Raw genomic sequence first — 13,314 nt, forward strand, 5'->3', positions numbered from 1 at the left:
TCTGTCTCTGGTTGTTCCTGTGTGTCTCTCTTTCTGTCTCTGTCTCTGGTGGTTCCTGTCTGTCTCCCTGTCTGTCTCTTCTTCTGGTGCCTCCTAATGGCAGATCCCTTCGTTCCAACAGCCATCCTGGGTGAGACTCTTTTTATTTGTTTTCTTTGTATATCGGAACATCTCAGCTGCTCAGGAAGACAGACAGGCTGTATAGGACAGACAGCTGGGCGGCAGACAGACAGCTAGTGAAGACAGGATGTCCTGGCTCCATCCATCCCTGCTTGCTTCCTGTTCAACACTTTTTGGTTATTTGTTTCCAGATTTTCCTCGTTTGTTTCTCAGTTTTCTCATCTGTGAGATTTCTTTGATTTTAGCTGTTAATTTAAACATTTGAACTTCCACGTTCTCTTACCTTTGGATTTATTTTGTAAATATTAAAGTGCATTTTTTATCTGTTGTTTATCATTTATTGATTGTTTCGTGCTCCTTGAGTTGGTTCGAGTGATGTTTATTTATTTTAGTGTTTTCACCTGTTTTTGTTTTGATAAACGACGGTGGGCTTCACTCCATCCACGCATCCACAACATTCCTGCGTGTCGTGTTGACGTGGCGTCTCTCTGTGACCTCCGACCTCTGCATGGACACACCCACGTGGACTGGGGCAGGAAACAAAACAAACAAACAACAAAACAACAACTGAGGAGGCAGCAGAGAGTTTCCCATGTTTACCTCCTTAAAGTCTGATTGTTTTTAACAATGAAATGATTATTTATCAAAAAGAGGTTATTGATTATTTATGACGTAAGCGTTCACATCAAACATTCATTAAATGGATTTCAGGTTTTATTTCTTTAAACTGTCAGATTCAGAGATAAACACAGAAGTTTTGATTGGATCGTTCATCATTAGCTTCTGTGTTCTGTCCGTCACGGTTGGAAGCTAATTCTGTTAAAGCAGGAAGTTTAGGAGACTCCAACAGGAAGTCGTTAAAACATGCTACAGCCAGCTGGTCCGTGCGGGTCCACCCTGGTTGAGTGTACTTGAGCCCAAAAGGCCTATGTGACCCTGTTGGGTCCATCCAGGCTGGTCCTGTATCTGGTCTGATTTTGATCCGGTCTAACAATGAACCCTGTTCAGGGCTCTGTGGCGCTCTGAGCTCTTTTCTGTCTCCCAGTCTGTTAGCACCAGGTGTGGACACAAACGGTCCACACCTGGACAAGGTCCAACGTAGCTCGCAGGCAGAGTGTTCTGACAGGTCCAGGGCTGTGCTGGGAAATAATTTGGACTTGAACCATCGTCTTTCTGTTTGGCCTCACAGACTCCAGCTGTATCTGAATGTTAGCCGTTTCAACTAAGAAGATGTTAACGAGCTAATCTAAAAGTGAGCTGTCCGATAAACTCACAGTTGGCCTCTCCTTGGAGTAAACAGTCTGCCGGCCAGGGGTGTCAGCCAGGTTAGCCCTTGATGCTAGTTGTCAGTATTTCAGGTAGACATTGTTTGATTCATGCTAGCTTTGTGCAGTAGGCTAGCTTAACGCCAGGCTGAAGCCAAAGCTAAAGTTGTTGCTTATCTCGTGTCTCTCTTCTTCTTCTCTTTTATCTTTCTGTGTGTAAAGTGCCCATTAATGGTAAGTGGGTAAACTCGGGGCTAAATGGGAGGGGGCTCATGTTGAGAGGGGTTTGTCACTGCGCATGGAGCCACACCCACCAGCCGCTCTGATGTCATCAGTTAACATGACAGATTCATTTTTATTCTCTGTGAAACTGTGACATCACTCTTCCTGACCCTCCCACCATTTCACCCCCAACCAATCAGGTTTCTGCATTCTAACTCCTCTGATTGGTTGTTGTTCTTGTCGCGTTGATTTTTTTTCATCCATCCAATCACAGACCACCGCCTCCACCCTCATGGCTCATTATGTATAGAGAGCTTCTGATTGGTCAGTCAGCCCCCAGGCTAGCCAATAAGAACAGAGTTAGAGAACGTAGTGGAAGTTCTGTCCGCCATGTTGTTGCTGAAATGTTCTTGTCAGAGTCCTGGACAGTGAATCCAATGATGGAGGTCCAGTTTGCTCTTTTCACACTGCAGCTTTATGAACTGGTTCAGAACCAGAACATCTCAATAAACCAGTCCTGGATAGACTGTGGTGTACTCACACAGACCTTACACGAGCTGGACCCGGGTCAGTAATCTGGTTGTTCTGTACCAGAACTCTGTCTGTTACAGTGACTGAATGTTCCTTTATGGCTGCAGCATGAAAAGAAACCATCATCATCCTATTTACCAGACATGTGACCTGAAGTCATGTGATGTCATCCATTCGTGTCGTCATGGTAACAGCTTGGTGGGCATGGACGTGGACCAGGACGTGTTATTGTACAGACTGGACAGTTTTATGTTGGACAGCAGTGTCTCAGGCCGATGCTTTCCCTTGCACTGAATGAGATGTGCTTTACATTGGGAACGAGGTCTTCAGTCCTTTTTAAGCCTTGAGTCGTATCATTGATGGACTCCGTACCTGAAACTAAACCAACGTTCATGTGATCATCGGTAAATTCTGGAAAATTCATACAAATCTAGAAAAACACCAACCCTAACCCTAAATCTAAATCTAGAAAGACGCCAACATAACGTTGAACACAGCTACTGGAAACAGAACCTACAGTAAGATCGACTGCCAGGACTCGGACTGAAGACTCAGGACTGCAGCGGCTGAAGGTGGAGCGATGAAGCAGGACAGGAGACAGATGAAGACGAGGCGTCAGCGATGGACTGATCAAGGCTCCTGACAGATCCTGGACTTTGACCACCTGAGGGACAGGTGGCTTCAGGTGGATCTCCGACTTGTCGGGTCATACGGGGACGTTTGGACTCTTCTGCCTCCTGTTCCTGTTCACACTTTGGTTTTGGAGGTTTGGAGAATCAAACTGAACATAGATGGACGGACGGTGCTCTGATGTTCAGGTAAAGGTTGACTTGAAGCTTCAGCTTACTCAGACACTCTGGTGAGAACATTAAGACCTGCGAAGAGTCCCAGAAGATTCAGTCCAGAGTCTGAGTCCAGGGTGTTGGTTTACTCCTTAGATCCAATCCAGAAGTCCAGAGTCTGAGTGAGTCTGGTGTGTAGGGTTTTGGTCCCAGTAGACCTGGTTTAGAGAGGTCTACTCTCTTATCAGAGCCAGCTGTAACTCTGCTGCATCTCTTAAACTGTCCAGTCTGTCCAGAGTGAAGCGAAAACTGAATAAATATTTGAAGACTAATTAGTGTTCCACATGTTGGATTCGATCCGGAGCATCCACAGCTCATTCACCTGGTTCTGGTTCCGTCATGACACTGAGTTGTTTTTTATTCATGTGAACCTGGCCCAGTCAATCATGACCCCCCACACCTTGTGTTCTTGTCCAGCTCCAGTCTGATCCTCATGTCTTCTTGCCTTCAGATGACAGTCACACAATGACCAGTGAAACCAGCAGCCTGGTCCAGTCCCACTACAAGAAGCGGGAGTCGGAGCGGGAGGCTCTGCCCTACCAGACCGGACAGCTACACCCAGCCATCCGGGTGGCGGACCTGCTGCAGCACATCACCCAGATGAAGTGTGCCGAAGGCTATGGCTTCAAGGAGGAGTATGAGGTGAGCAGGAGCACAAACACAGAACCTTAAAGTTTGTAGGAGTTTGAGGACCCCCTTGAATTCAGTTCAATTCAGTTTATTTATAAAGCACCAGTTCACAACAAAGTTGTCTCAGGGACGAACACAGAATGGTAGGTCCAAATATAGGTCCAAGCCCTGATATAGGTCCAGGTCCAGATATAGGTCCAGATATAGGTCCAGGTCCAGATATAGGTCCAGGTCCAGATATAGGTCCAGGTACAGATATAGGTCCAGGTCCAGATATAGGTCCAGGTGTACCTGAAAGACAAACACATGTTAATGATAGAAAAAATTATTACAAATACAAAACAGGTTGAGCAGAGTAAGTAAAGACAGCAGCAGAGTGAAAAGTGTGGTCAGTTTGTCCTCCAGCAGTCTAAGCCTATAGCAGCAGAACTAAGGGACAGCTCAGGAAACCCAAGTCAACCCTAACTATAGGATTTAGCAAAAAGGAAAGTCTTAATCCCAGTCTTAAAACTGGACAATGTGTCAGCCTCATGGACAGAGATTGGAAGTTGGTTCCACAAGAGAGGAGCCTGAGAACTGAAAGATCTGCCTCCCATTCTGCTGCTGGAAACTCTAGGAACCACAAGTAAACCTGCAGTCTGAGAGCGAAGTGCTCTGTTACTAAAATATGGAACAATAAGATCTGTAATATAAGATGGAGCTAGGTTGTTGAGAGCTTTGTAGGTTAGAAGTAGGATTTTGAATTCTATTCTGGATTTGACAGGGAGCCAATGGAGAGAAGCTAAAACTGGAGAGATATGATCTCTCCCAGTAACTCCAGTTAAGACTCTGGCAGCAGCATTTTGGATCAACTGAAGACGTTTTAAAGAAGTATTTGGACACCCAGATAATAAACCATTGCAATAGTCCAGTCTAGACGTGACAAATGCATGGACCAGTTTTTCTGCATCACTTTTAGATCAGATGTCCCCTTAAGGCTTGGGGTTTGGGGGTCAGTATGCATCAGAATAAGCCCTGGTACAATTACCATGATAAACTGGGGACAGGTCAGGCCAAGACCTTGAAGAAGGAAGCCATTAAAAACGGGTCAGTTAACTCGGTGCTCCCCTGGAGCCTTGGTTTCCTCAGTGTAGTGTTACCACCGGCTGAGTTCCTTGGTGTTGCAGTCCTCCAAGATGAACATGAAGGTCTGCTCTGTTCTCAAGCTGCAAGAAAAATATTCTGTTAGTTCTTCAGAACCAAGCAGCAGTTAAAATTACCCTGTTGTTTCACATAGGTCAACACAGGTTTAATGTTTTTAACAAACGCATCATGTGAACACTGATACGAAAGTCTCTGAATAGTTCTGCACACGGAGGTCTTTAGGTATCCAGTGAAGCAGGGCTTCAGGCAAACATCCAAAGGTTTGTTTGGAAACCTTAAGTACCTCAAAGGTGGTGCAAAACACTCTGCGTGTTGTGTCTGATGTGTAGTGTGAAGCAATGTTTACAGTGGGACATAAGTTGATAAAAACGTTGGTTCTTGAACACCGAGGCAGGTTTCCTCCTGTGTGTCGCTGTAATTGATCGTCAGTCTGAACTGGTCCAATCACAGACACCACATGCTGCTGAGAGTTTAAGTTCACTGAGAGGTTCTGGAGTGGTCCAACTCTCATCGTTGGATCCATTGGACAGTGATTACTGAAAGGTCCTCAACCCTTGAAGTGGTTCCCCCAAACTCCCTGTAACCTTTTAAAGGTCCTCAAGTATTCATCCATCCATCCATCCATTTTCTTTACCCGCTTATTCCATTGTGGGTCACGGGGGTCGCTGGTGCCCATGTCCAGCAATCACTGTGCGAGGGGCGGGGGACACCCTGGACGGGTCGCAAGTCCATCACAGGGACACATAGAGACAAACGAGACAAACAACCATTCACTCTCTCACTCACACCTAGGGACAATTTAGAGTTACCAGCAGTCTAACATGCATGTTTTTGGACTGTGGGAGGAAACCGGAGTACGCGGAGAAAACCCACGCATGCACGGAGAGAACATGCAAACTCCACCCAGAAGGCCCCTGGACCGAGGTTTGAATCCAGGACCTGCTTGCTGAGAGGCAGCAGCTCTACCAGTTGTGCCACCGTGCAGCCCTCTCAAGTATTCATAAATGATCCAATGAACCTCTAAAGGGTTTTCAACCCTCCAAGTATCCCAAACCTCCTTCTATCATTCAGTTGATCCCCTGTGCAGTCAATCATCCAAGTGCCCCCCAAACGTAAAGGTCCCCCAGATGGTCGCCAAACAGTTCTTGACTTTTCGAATGTTCCCCCAAATTTTCTCAACCCTCCAAGGCCCCAAGTGGCCTTTAATGTTCCAAACAGACCCCAAATAGTCAAAAACATTCCAAAAAGCCCCTTACATGGTATTTACCCTTCCAAGCATTCCCCCAAACCATTTCTAACTTTACAAAGTGCCTCCAAAACAGTCCTAAACATTTCAAATGGTCCCCAAGTGTCCTTCAGTCCTCCAAGTGCCACCCTAAACCATCTCTACCCTTCCAAACTGTCCCTCAACAAGCCTTCAACTCTTTGTCCGTGAAACGGTTTTTAACCTTCCTGACAGCCTTAAATGGTTTCTAACCCTCCAACAGTCCCCAGCCAGTCCTTTACCTCTGAACCTGTCCCCTCAGAAGGGTCTGGACCCTCCAAGTGGTCTTCCAAACTGTCTCCAACGTTCCAAACCAGGAGAGGCGGAATGACGGAAACAAGCAGAAACTCAGCCGATAAAGTTCTCTAACTGTGTGTGTGTGTGTGTGTGTGTGTGTGTGTGTTTTCATCCAGAGAAACTTCCTAATGGATGTTACTTACCTGAACACACACACATACACATACATTATAGATCTTCTCTCCAGCTAATGGGCCAAAGCTGGGAATGGTTTGTGTGTCTTTGTATTTTTGTGTGTCTCTGAGTGTGCGTGCAGGTGTGTGTGTGTGTGTGTGTGTGTGTGTGAGTCCTGCTCGCGGCCCGCCCTGAGGGCTGATCCATTATACATACTGAGTCCTCACTCGGAGCGTTTTCACCCTCCATTTGCAGAAAGTTAGCGGAGCGGAGTTCTTCCTGTCTGTCTGCCTAACGAGCCCGGCTCTGACCCAATCACCGGCGGGAACAGCTCTCAAGATGTTCTGTCCAGGTTGCTGTTGTCTGTTGTTCTGAATCAGAAGGCTTTGAGCAGCAGATGGACTGAAGCAGATGATCCTGAGATGTTGTAAATGAACGTTAGAAGTGTCAGAGCCTCGCCTGTTTGCTGTTTCAATCGTCATGGCAACATATGGTTGAAGACGACTGAAGTCGTCATTCTGAGCTCAGATCTGTTCATGGTGACACGTTGTCACGGTCACATCTTCAGTCAGAACTGTGAGGATGTAATTGATAAATGTTTGATGTACAACGTGCTGCAGCTGAGCAGCCGAGCGCCCCACTCATGACTGTTGTCTCCCTGATCCCTCCATGCTGCTCGTTAACTCATTAATCTGATTGGACAGCTTAACGAGGTAAGACGTCTTCTTGGTTTCCAGATCTTAACTTTCTGTGTTTGTTGGTTTGGGCACGCACCTGTTAGCTGAATGCTGTGGTTTGTTTACCTGCATCACATGCTGGTCTCCATGGTAACCACCTCTTGGAGTCATACAACCTGAACACGCTCGACAGGAAGAAGAAAAATTTACCACCTGTTTGTTGTTGTTGTTGTTTTAACCAATTACCTGTGAAATATCTAAACATTGTTATAATAAGTATTCACTGGTAAAATGTAGTGTTTATCAGATATTACTATGTAGTTACCACAGTAATCTCCTACAATTATATAATAAATGTGTTATTACTATGTACTATCATATAAAATGAATAACAGGCATTTACCAAAAAATAATGTTTATTTAATAGTTCATATGTAACAAGAGGTAATTACAGATTAATAAATAGTTAGGTAATAACAGTAACTAACTACCACAATAATAACCATCTAATTATCAGTACAATATGTAATAAGTATTAAATATTTGTAAGTATTTACAATATTAATACCCCGTCATTTAGCTAAAAATGGTTGTGTAATTATTTGATCATATGTAAATATTATAGTTATGTTCTAATCAGTACGTGTTTATTAGGTAATAACAGTAAATACTAGAGTAGTTACCAAGTGTCCATCCATCCCATCCATCCATCCATTCATCCATCCATTATTATTCCGAAGTCAGGTCGCGACTACAGTAACTTGGTACAAATTTTGATTACATACAAAATTTGTCTGTTTGGAGTCACCATGAGATGTACTAGCGAGACTGTAAAGGCAGACAGAAATTAACAGAGCTCAGCCTGATCCAAAACAAATGTTGATATCTGAATCTGAGTCGAGTCGAGCTTACAACTTCTCCTAGATCTATTCCTTCCTGCCAGCGAGATTCAGGAGCCACAAGTAGTCTGCAATTCTCAGCAAGATTCGCGTCCAGCTTATGGCTCAGCTCGCACAGCATTTGAGTCCAAGTGTTGACAGCACGGCACATCCCCTCACACATGCCAGGCAGCTTCACAATGGCCAGAACAGCTGCTGACGATATGCCAGGTAACCACCAACTCCAAACAGCAGAAATCCTTTTATCTTAAATTCAATTATGAACGCATCTTCAACATCCTCAACCGACAATAAAAACACACAATCTTCCACTTCCCCCAGGAATCCATCTTGTATCCAGCTGCTACTGTTCCACCGGGGCAGGAGGGCTTTCCTTCTCCCTGTCTTGTTGTTGAGAAAACTTGATCATTTGTGTTGAGACACCAGCTGACCAGATCCATAATTTACAATTCGGAAGATATGCAAAGAGAGGCTCTGGGACAAAGAGCAGAGTAGGGATGGAGCAGGAGGGAGAAGCATCTGCCTTCACTGAGAGCAAGGAGGAAAAATAAATACATAATAAATAAAACATAAGCAAATGAGTCCGACAAGCAAGTTACTGTACATTCTCGTTATCGCTCCTGAACAGCCCACCAACTGCAGAGGAAGATGGGGGGTGGGGGGGTTTCAGAAGAGGAACAACATATAGTTGTCCAAAGCCTAGGGCGCCCTCTCACGGCTGCAAATGGTAATGTTTACTCAGGTTCATGTCTGTATGAATGAACGTTCAACGTGTCAGTCAAAAATTGAGTCATGAATAGGGAAAAAAAAAAGGTATATAAGTTGCATCTGTCGCACAACTGGTCAAACTATGAAAAAAAGAGCAACTTACAGTCTGAAAAATATGGTACTAGGATGGAGAGAATTCCTCTGGTGGAGAATCAGAATCAGAATCAGCCATCCACAACAACAAAATGAAAGAGGGTGAAGCAGAACAGCTCAGAATCAAAGTTTCAGCCTGCCTCAGCAATGCCAAACCACCACCTTCCAACATCAGTAGAGAGGAGAGGGATGCACTCACCACTCTTAGCAAAGACAAAAACATCATCATTCTCCCAGCAGACAAAGGAAGGTGCACAGTGATTTTGAACCAGAAAGACTATCATGAGAAAGTTATGACACTCCTTAGTGACTTAACCACTTATGAACCTCTGAAAAGAGATCCAGGAAGTGGTTACAAGAAGAAGTTAATAGATTGCCTGAAAAATTTGGAGCAGGACAAGGCTATTGACCGTTTTCTGTACCACAGACTGTACCCAGGGGAGGCCACACCTAGTCTGTATGGTTTACCTAAAATCCACAAACAAGGTGTACCTTTAAGACCAATCGTTAGCATGATTAACTCTGTCACTTACAATGTTTCCAAATATCTGGCGTCTGTACTCATCCCTTTAGTTGGCAGCTCAGAACTCCACATACAGAACACCATGGACTTTGTGGATAAGGTGAGGGATGTCATCAAGGAGACTGATGAAACAATGGTCTCTTTTGATGTCACATCACTCTTTACGTGCATTCCTGTTGATGATGCAGTAGAGGTGGTCAGTTTAAGATTAAAATCAGACACCACTCTGAGCAGCAGGACCACGCTTTCCACAGAACAACTGTGTCAACTCTTGAAACTGTGCCTGCAGTCAACCTACTTCACATATGGGGAGCAATATTATAGGCAGAAACATGGGTGTGCTATGGGGTCTCCAGTTTCTCCTATTGTTGCCAACCTGTACATGGAGGAGGTAGAAAAGAGAGCCTTGACGTCCTTTTCAGGGACACCACCAAGTCATTGGTTCAGGTATGTTGACGACACCTGGGTTAAAATCAAATCTCAGGAAGTCCAACATTTTACTGACCACATCAACTCTGTGGATAAATACATCAAGTTCACACGAGAAGATGTAAAAAATGGCAGGTTGGCTTTCTTGGACTGTGAGGTCTCAGTCTCTGATAGAGGACATTTGCAAACTGAGGTATACCGCAAACCCACCCACACAGACCAGTATTTGCAGTTTGACTCCCATCACCCTTTGGAGCACAAGTTAGGAGTAGGGGTTGAATGACTACATAATTTTAAAACTCGACATTAACATAATAAAACTCGAGTAGTTGATGACGTCATAGGATCTCAAGATGAAAAAATAAATAAAAAATAAAACTGCAAAAAAACGTCATTTATTATTTACAAAAAAGACCAACAAAACATTGGGAGCGTATATTATGCTCCTACCATTTATCATACTGCAAATAAGTCACAGAAAAAACTAAACTATTAATTTTTATTATTAAGCTGCAAAAGTTAAGAAACGTGCAGCACGTCAAAACTAAAAACAGTGGAGGGTCGACCACCCCACACCACCGCCAGCTGTGGTGCACATTAGATTTAGGTTAGAGATTAATATTTTTTGCTTTTAGTTTGTGAAACAAGGTCAGAGGAAGCTGGTTCTGGTTCGGTGGATTGGACCCGGTGTTACACCATATTCTGTGACCTGCAACAGTGCATGCAACACCGCCCCCTACGGTCACAATATACGGTGGTCACAGAATATGGTGTAACACTGGTTCACAACGAGCTCCAAACAGTCAGGAAGTTGATTCATTTTTTGTTTCCTTACGGTAGTTGAACCAGAAGATTCATCTTTAGTGAAATATTTCCAGACTATTGATGCATTTCTACCTGTTTGTCAAGACTGGACCTGCTCCGCTCCACCTGTCTGCTGGAAGGAATCCATTTGGTAGCTTCTACTAGTAGCCCGGTGCGGATCACGTGACACAATGACGTCACTGCAAATACTCGACGTGAAATTTAAAAACTCGATAGATGTTCTAGGAATAAACCTGTCGATTACTCGAGTATTCTGTTAAAGCCCTAGTTAGGAGTCATCAGGACTCTGTACCACAGAGCAGACAGCGTCCCCACTAACTCAGGAGCCAGGCAGAAGGAGAAATCCCACACAAGACAGGCTCTAGAGCAATGTGGATATCCTAACTGGGCCTTCCTGAAAGAAGAAACCCAAACAGGACTCCAGTCAGCCAACAGGTGAAAAGGAGGAACCCAGACCCAGACCAGTGGTCATTCCAGATGTTGAGGGAGTATCAGAGAAACTGAGACGTTTATTTTCTAAACATAACGTCCCAGTGGCTTTTAAACCCCAAAATACATTAAAGACTGGTTCATCCCAAAGATCCAGTCCCCCGGCACAAACAGAGCAATGTTGTGTATGTTGTTCAGTGTCAGGAGGGTGATCAGTCTTACATCGGGGAAACTAAACAGCCACTGGCCAAAAGGATGGACCAGCACAGAAGATCAACATCATCAGGCCAGGACTCTGAGGTCTACACTCATCTCCAGGCCAGCGGTCACTCTTTCAGGGATGAAGCCCCCTCTTACAATGCTGTGATTGCTAGTATCACTCAGCCCTCTGTGAATAGTAAACAGCCATCAGGTGCTAATGATCCATTGTTAGGCTGATGATCCTTCTTGAGCATGTGATCAGCTGGTTCTGGTTGTCAGCAGCAAAACTGGTTGATCCACTCTGAGAAGGTGCTATTTAAGAGACTGAGCTGAAAACAGCACCTCAGACTGAGGAAGTCCTTTGGATGAGAGACGAAACATTTCTACTTTATTTTTTTTTGTTTTGTTTTTTGAATGTCCAGAGGACCAGACTTAACTTTTTTAAATGGTACTAAGGTGGACACTGTGGACTGCTACAAGTACCTGGGGGTCCACTTAGACAATAAACTGAACTGGACAGCTAACACCAACGCCCTCTACAAGAAAGGGCAGAGTCGCATTTTTCTTCTGAGGAGACTCAGGTCCTTTAATGTCTGCAGGACCATCCTGCAGATGTTTTACCACTCTATGGTCTCCAGCTTCATACGCTGATGCCAACAGACTCAATAAGCTCATCAAGAGCTGGTTATGTTCTGGGAGTGGACCTGCAGTCTCTGACAGAGGGGTGCTCCACATAACCACACAGGAAATCCTTCAAACTTTTCAACTCCTCACCCTTTCTACACAGAGGACAATAAAATTAATTCTGCACCACAATAAACACTTTAATGTTTCTGTCTGCACCTGACCTGTTTTACAACTTAATAACAATAATAATAATAATAATGTGTTTGTATTGTCATCGTTGTGTTTCCATACAATGGCAAAATTGGCTCTCTGCATTTAACCCATCCACCACCAGGTAGAGCAGTGGGCAGCTATTGGAAGCACCCAGGGAGCAGCTGGGGATGAGGTGTCCTGGTCAGAGACACCACGAGGTGTGCAATGACTGGGGATCAAACCCAGAGCCTTTGGGTTCCGGGTCGGCTGCCCTGCCTCTACACCATCTCAGCCCCTAAACTGAAAAACACTTTTTTCAAAACTTTAACGCAACGTAACTTTCTGCATATGCGTCAGCAATTTACAGCAAGCCGAATATAGCTTTTAGCTTGTAGCTTCTTAATGTTGGTATTTTTTATATTTTTGTGATTTTTTATATTCTCTGTTCAACATTTTTCAGTCAGGTCATCTGGACAGTTTCTTTTTTTGTGCTGAAACGTTTCACCTTCGATCCAGAAGGCTTCGACAGTCAAGGAAACACAAAACAAAACTGATTCTTCCCCCAACAGCTTACTCCAAAGTGGAACAAACCAGTTCTGCTTGTGATAAGTTGGACACGACTGTCAACAAGGAAGAGGGCCGGCAGTGGAGGAGGGGCGTACCAAAGAGACCATCTTATCACAAGCAAAACTGGTTTGTTCCACTTTGGAGTAAGCTGTTGGGGGAAGAATCAGTTTTGTTGTGTATTTCCTTGACTGATGAAGCCTTCTGGATCAAAGGCGAAATGTTTCAGCACAAAAAAATAAATAAATAAACTGTCCAGATGACCTGACTGAAAAATGTTGGATTGTATACCTGGATTATTGAGCATAGACTTTGTTATATTCCCTGTTTTTTTATGATTCCTTGTGTATGTTCCTTTGTACAGAAACTGGCACAACAATTTCCTGTGGGATCAGTAAAGTTATATCTTATATCTCTTATGATGTATGTATGTATGTATGTATGTATATATGGATAGATAGATGAATGGATGGATGGATGGACGCATGACTGATGGATGGATGGATGGATTAATGTATGGATAGATGTATGTATGGATGGATGTATGTATGGATTGGTGGATGGATGGATGGATGGATGGATGGGTGGATGGATGGATGGATGGATGGATGGATGGATGGATGGATGGGTAGATGGATGATGGATGGATAGATGTATGG

General features: G+C 44.2%; 1 protein-coding gene across 1 annotated transcript in view; it reads left to right on the plus strand.

The window, feature by feature from the left end:
• Nucleotides 1-13,314, plus strand: part of LOC119426470 (receptor-type tyrosine-protein phosphatase mu) — a gene marked incomplete at its 5' end in the record, with an annotated part of 46,197 nt that overhangs the window by 3,816 nt on the left and 29,067 nt on the right. Inside the window, 3 exon segments of the mRNA XM_037694031.1 lie at nucleotides 104-130; nucleotides 3,432-3,622; nucleotides 7,133-7,141. Coding sequence (XP_037549959.1) covers nucleotides 104-130; nucleotides 3,432-3,622; nucleotides 7,133-7,141 — 227 coding nt within the window.

Source organism: Nematolebias whitei, chromosome 20 (genome assembly GCF_014905685.2).
Source record: "Nematolebias whitei isolate Nwh7 chromosome 20, NemWhi1, whole genome shotgun sequence".
Classification (NCBI taxonomy): Eukaryota; Metazoa; Chordata; class Actinopteri; order Cyprinodontiformes; family Rivulidae; genus Nematolebias; species Nematolebias whitei.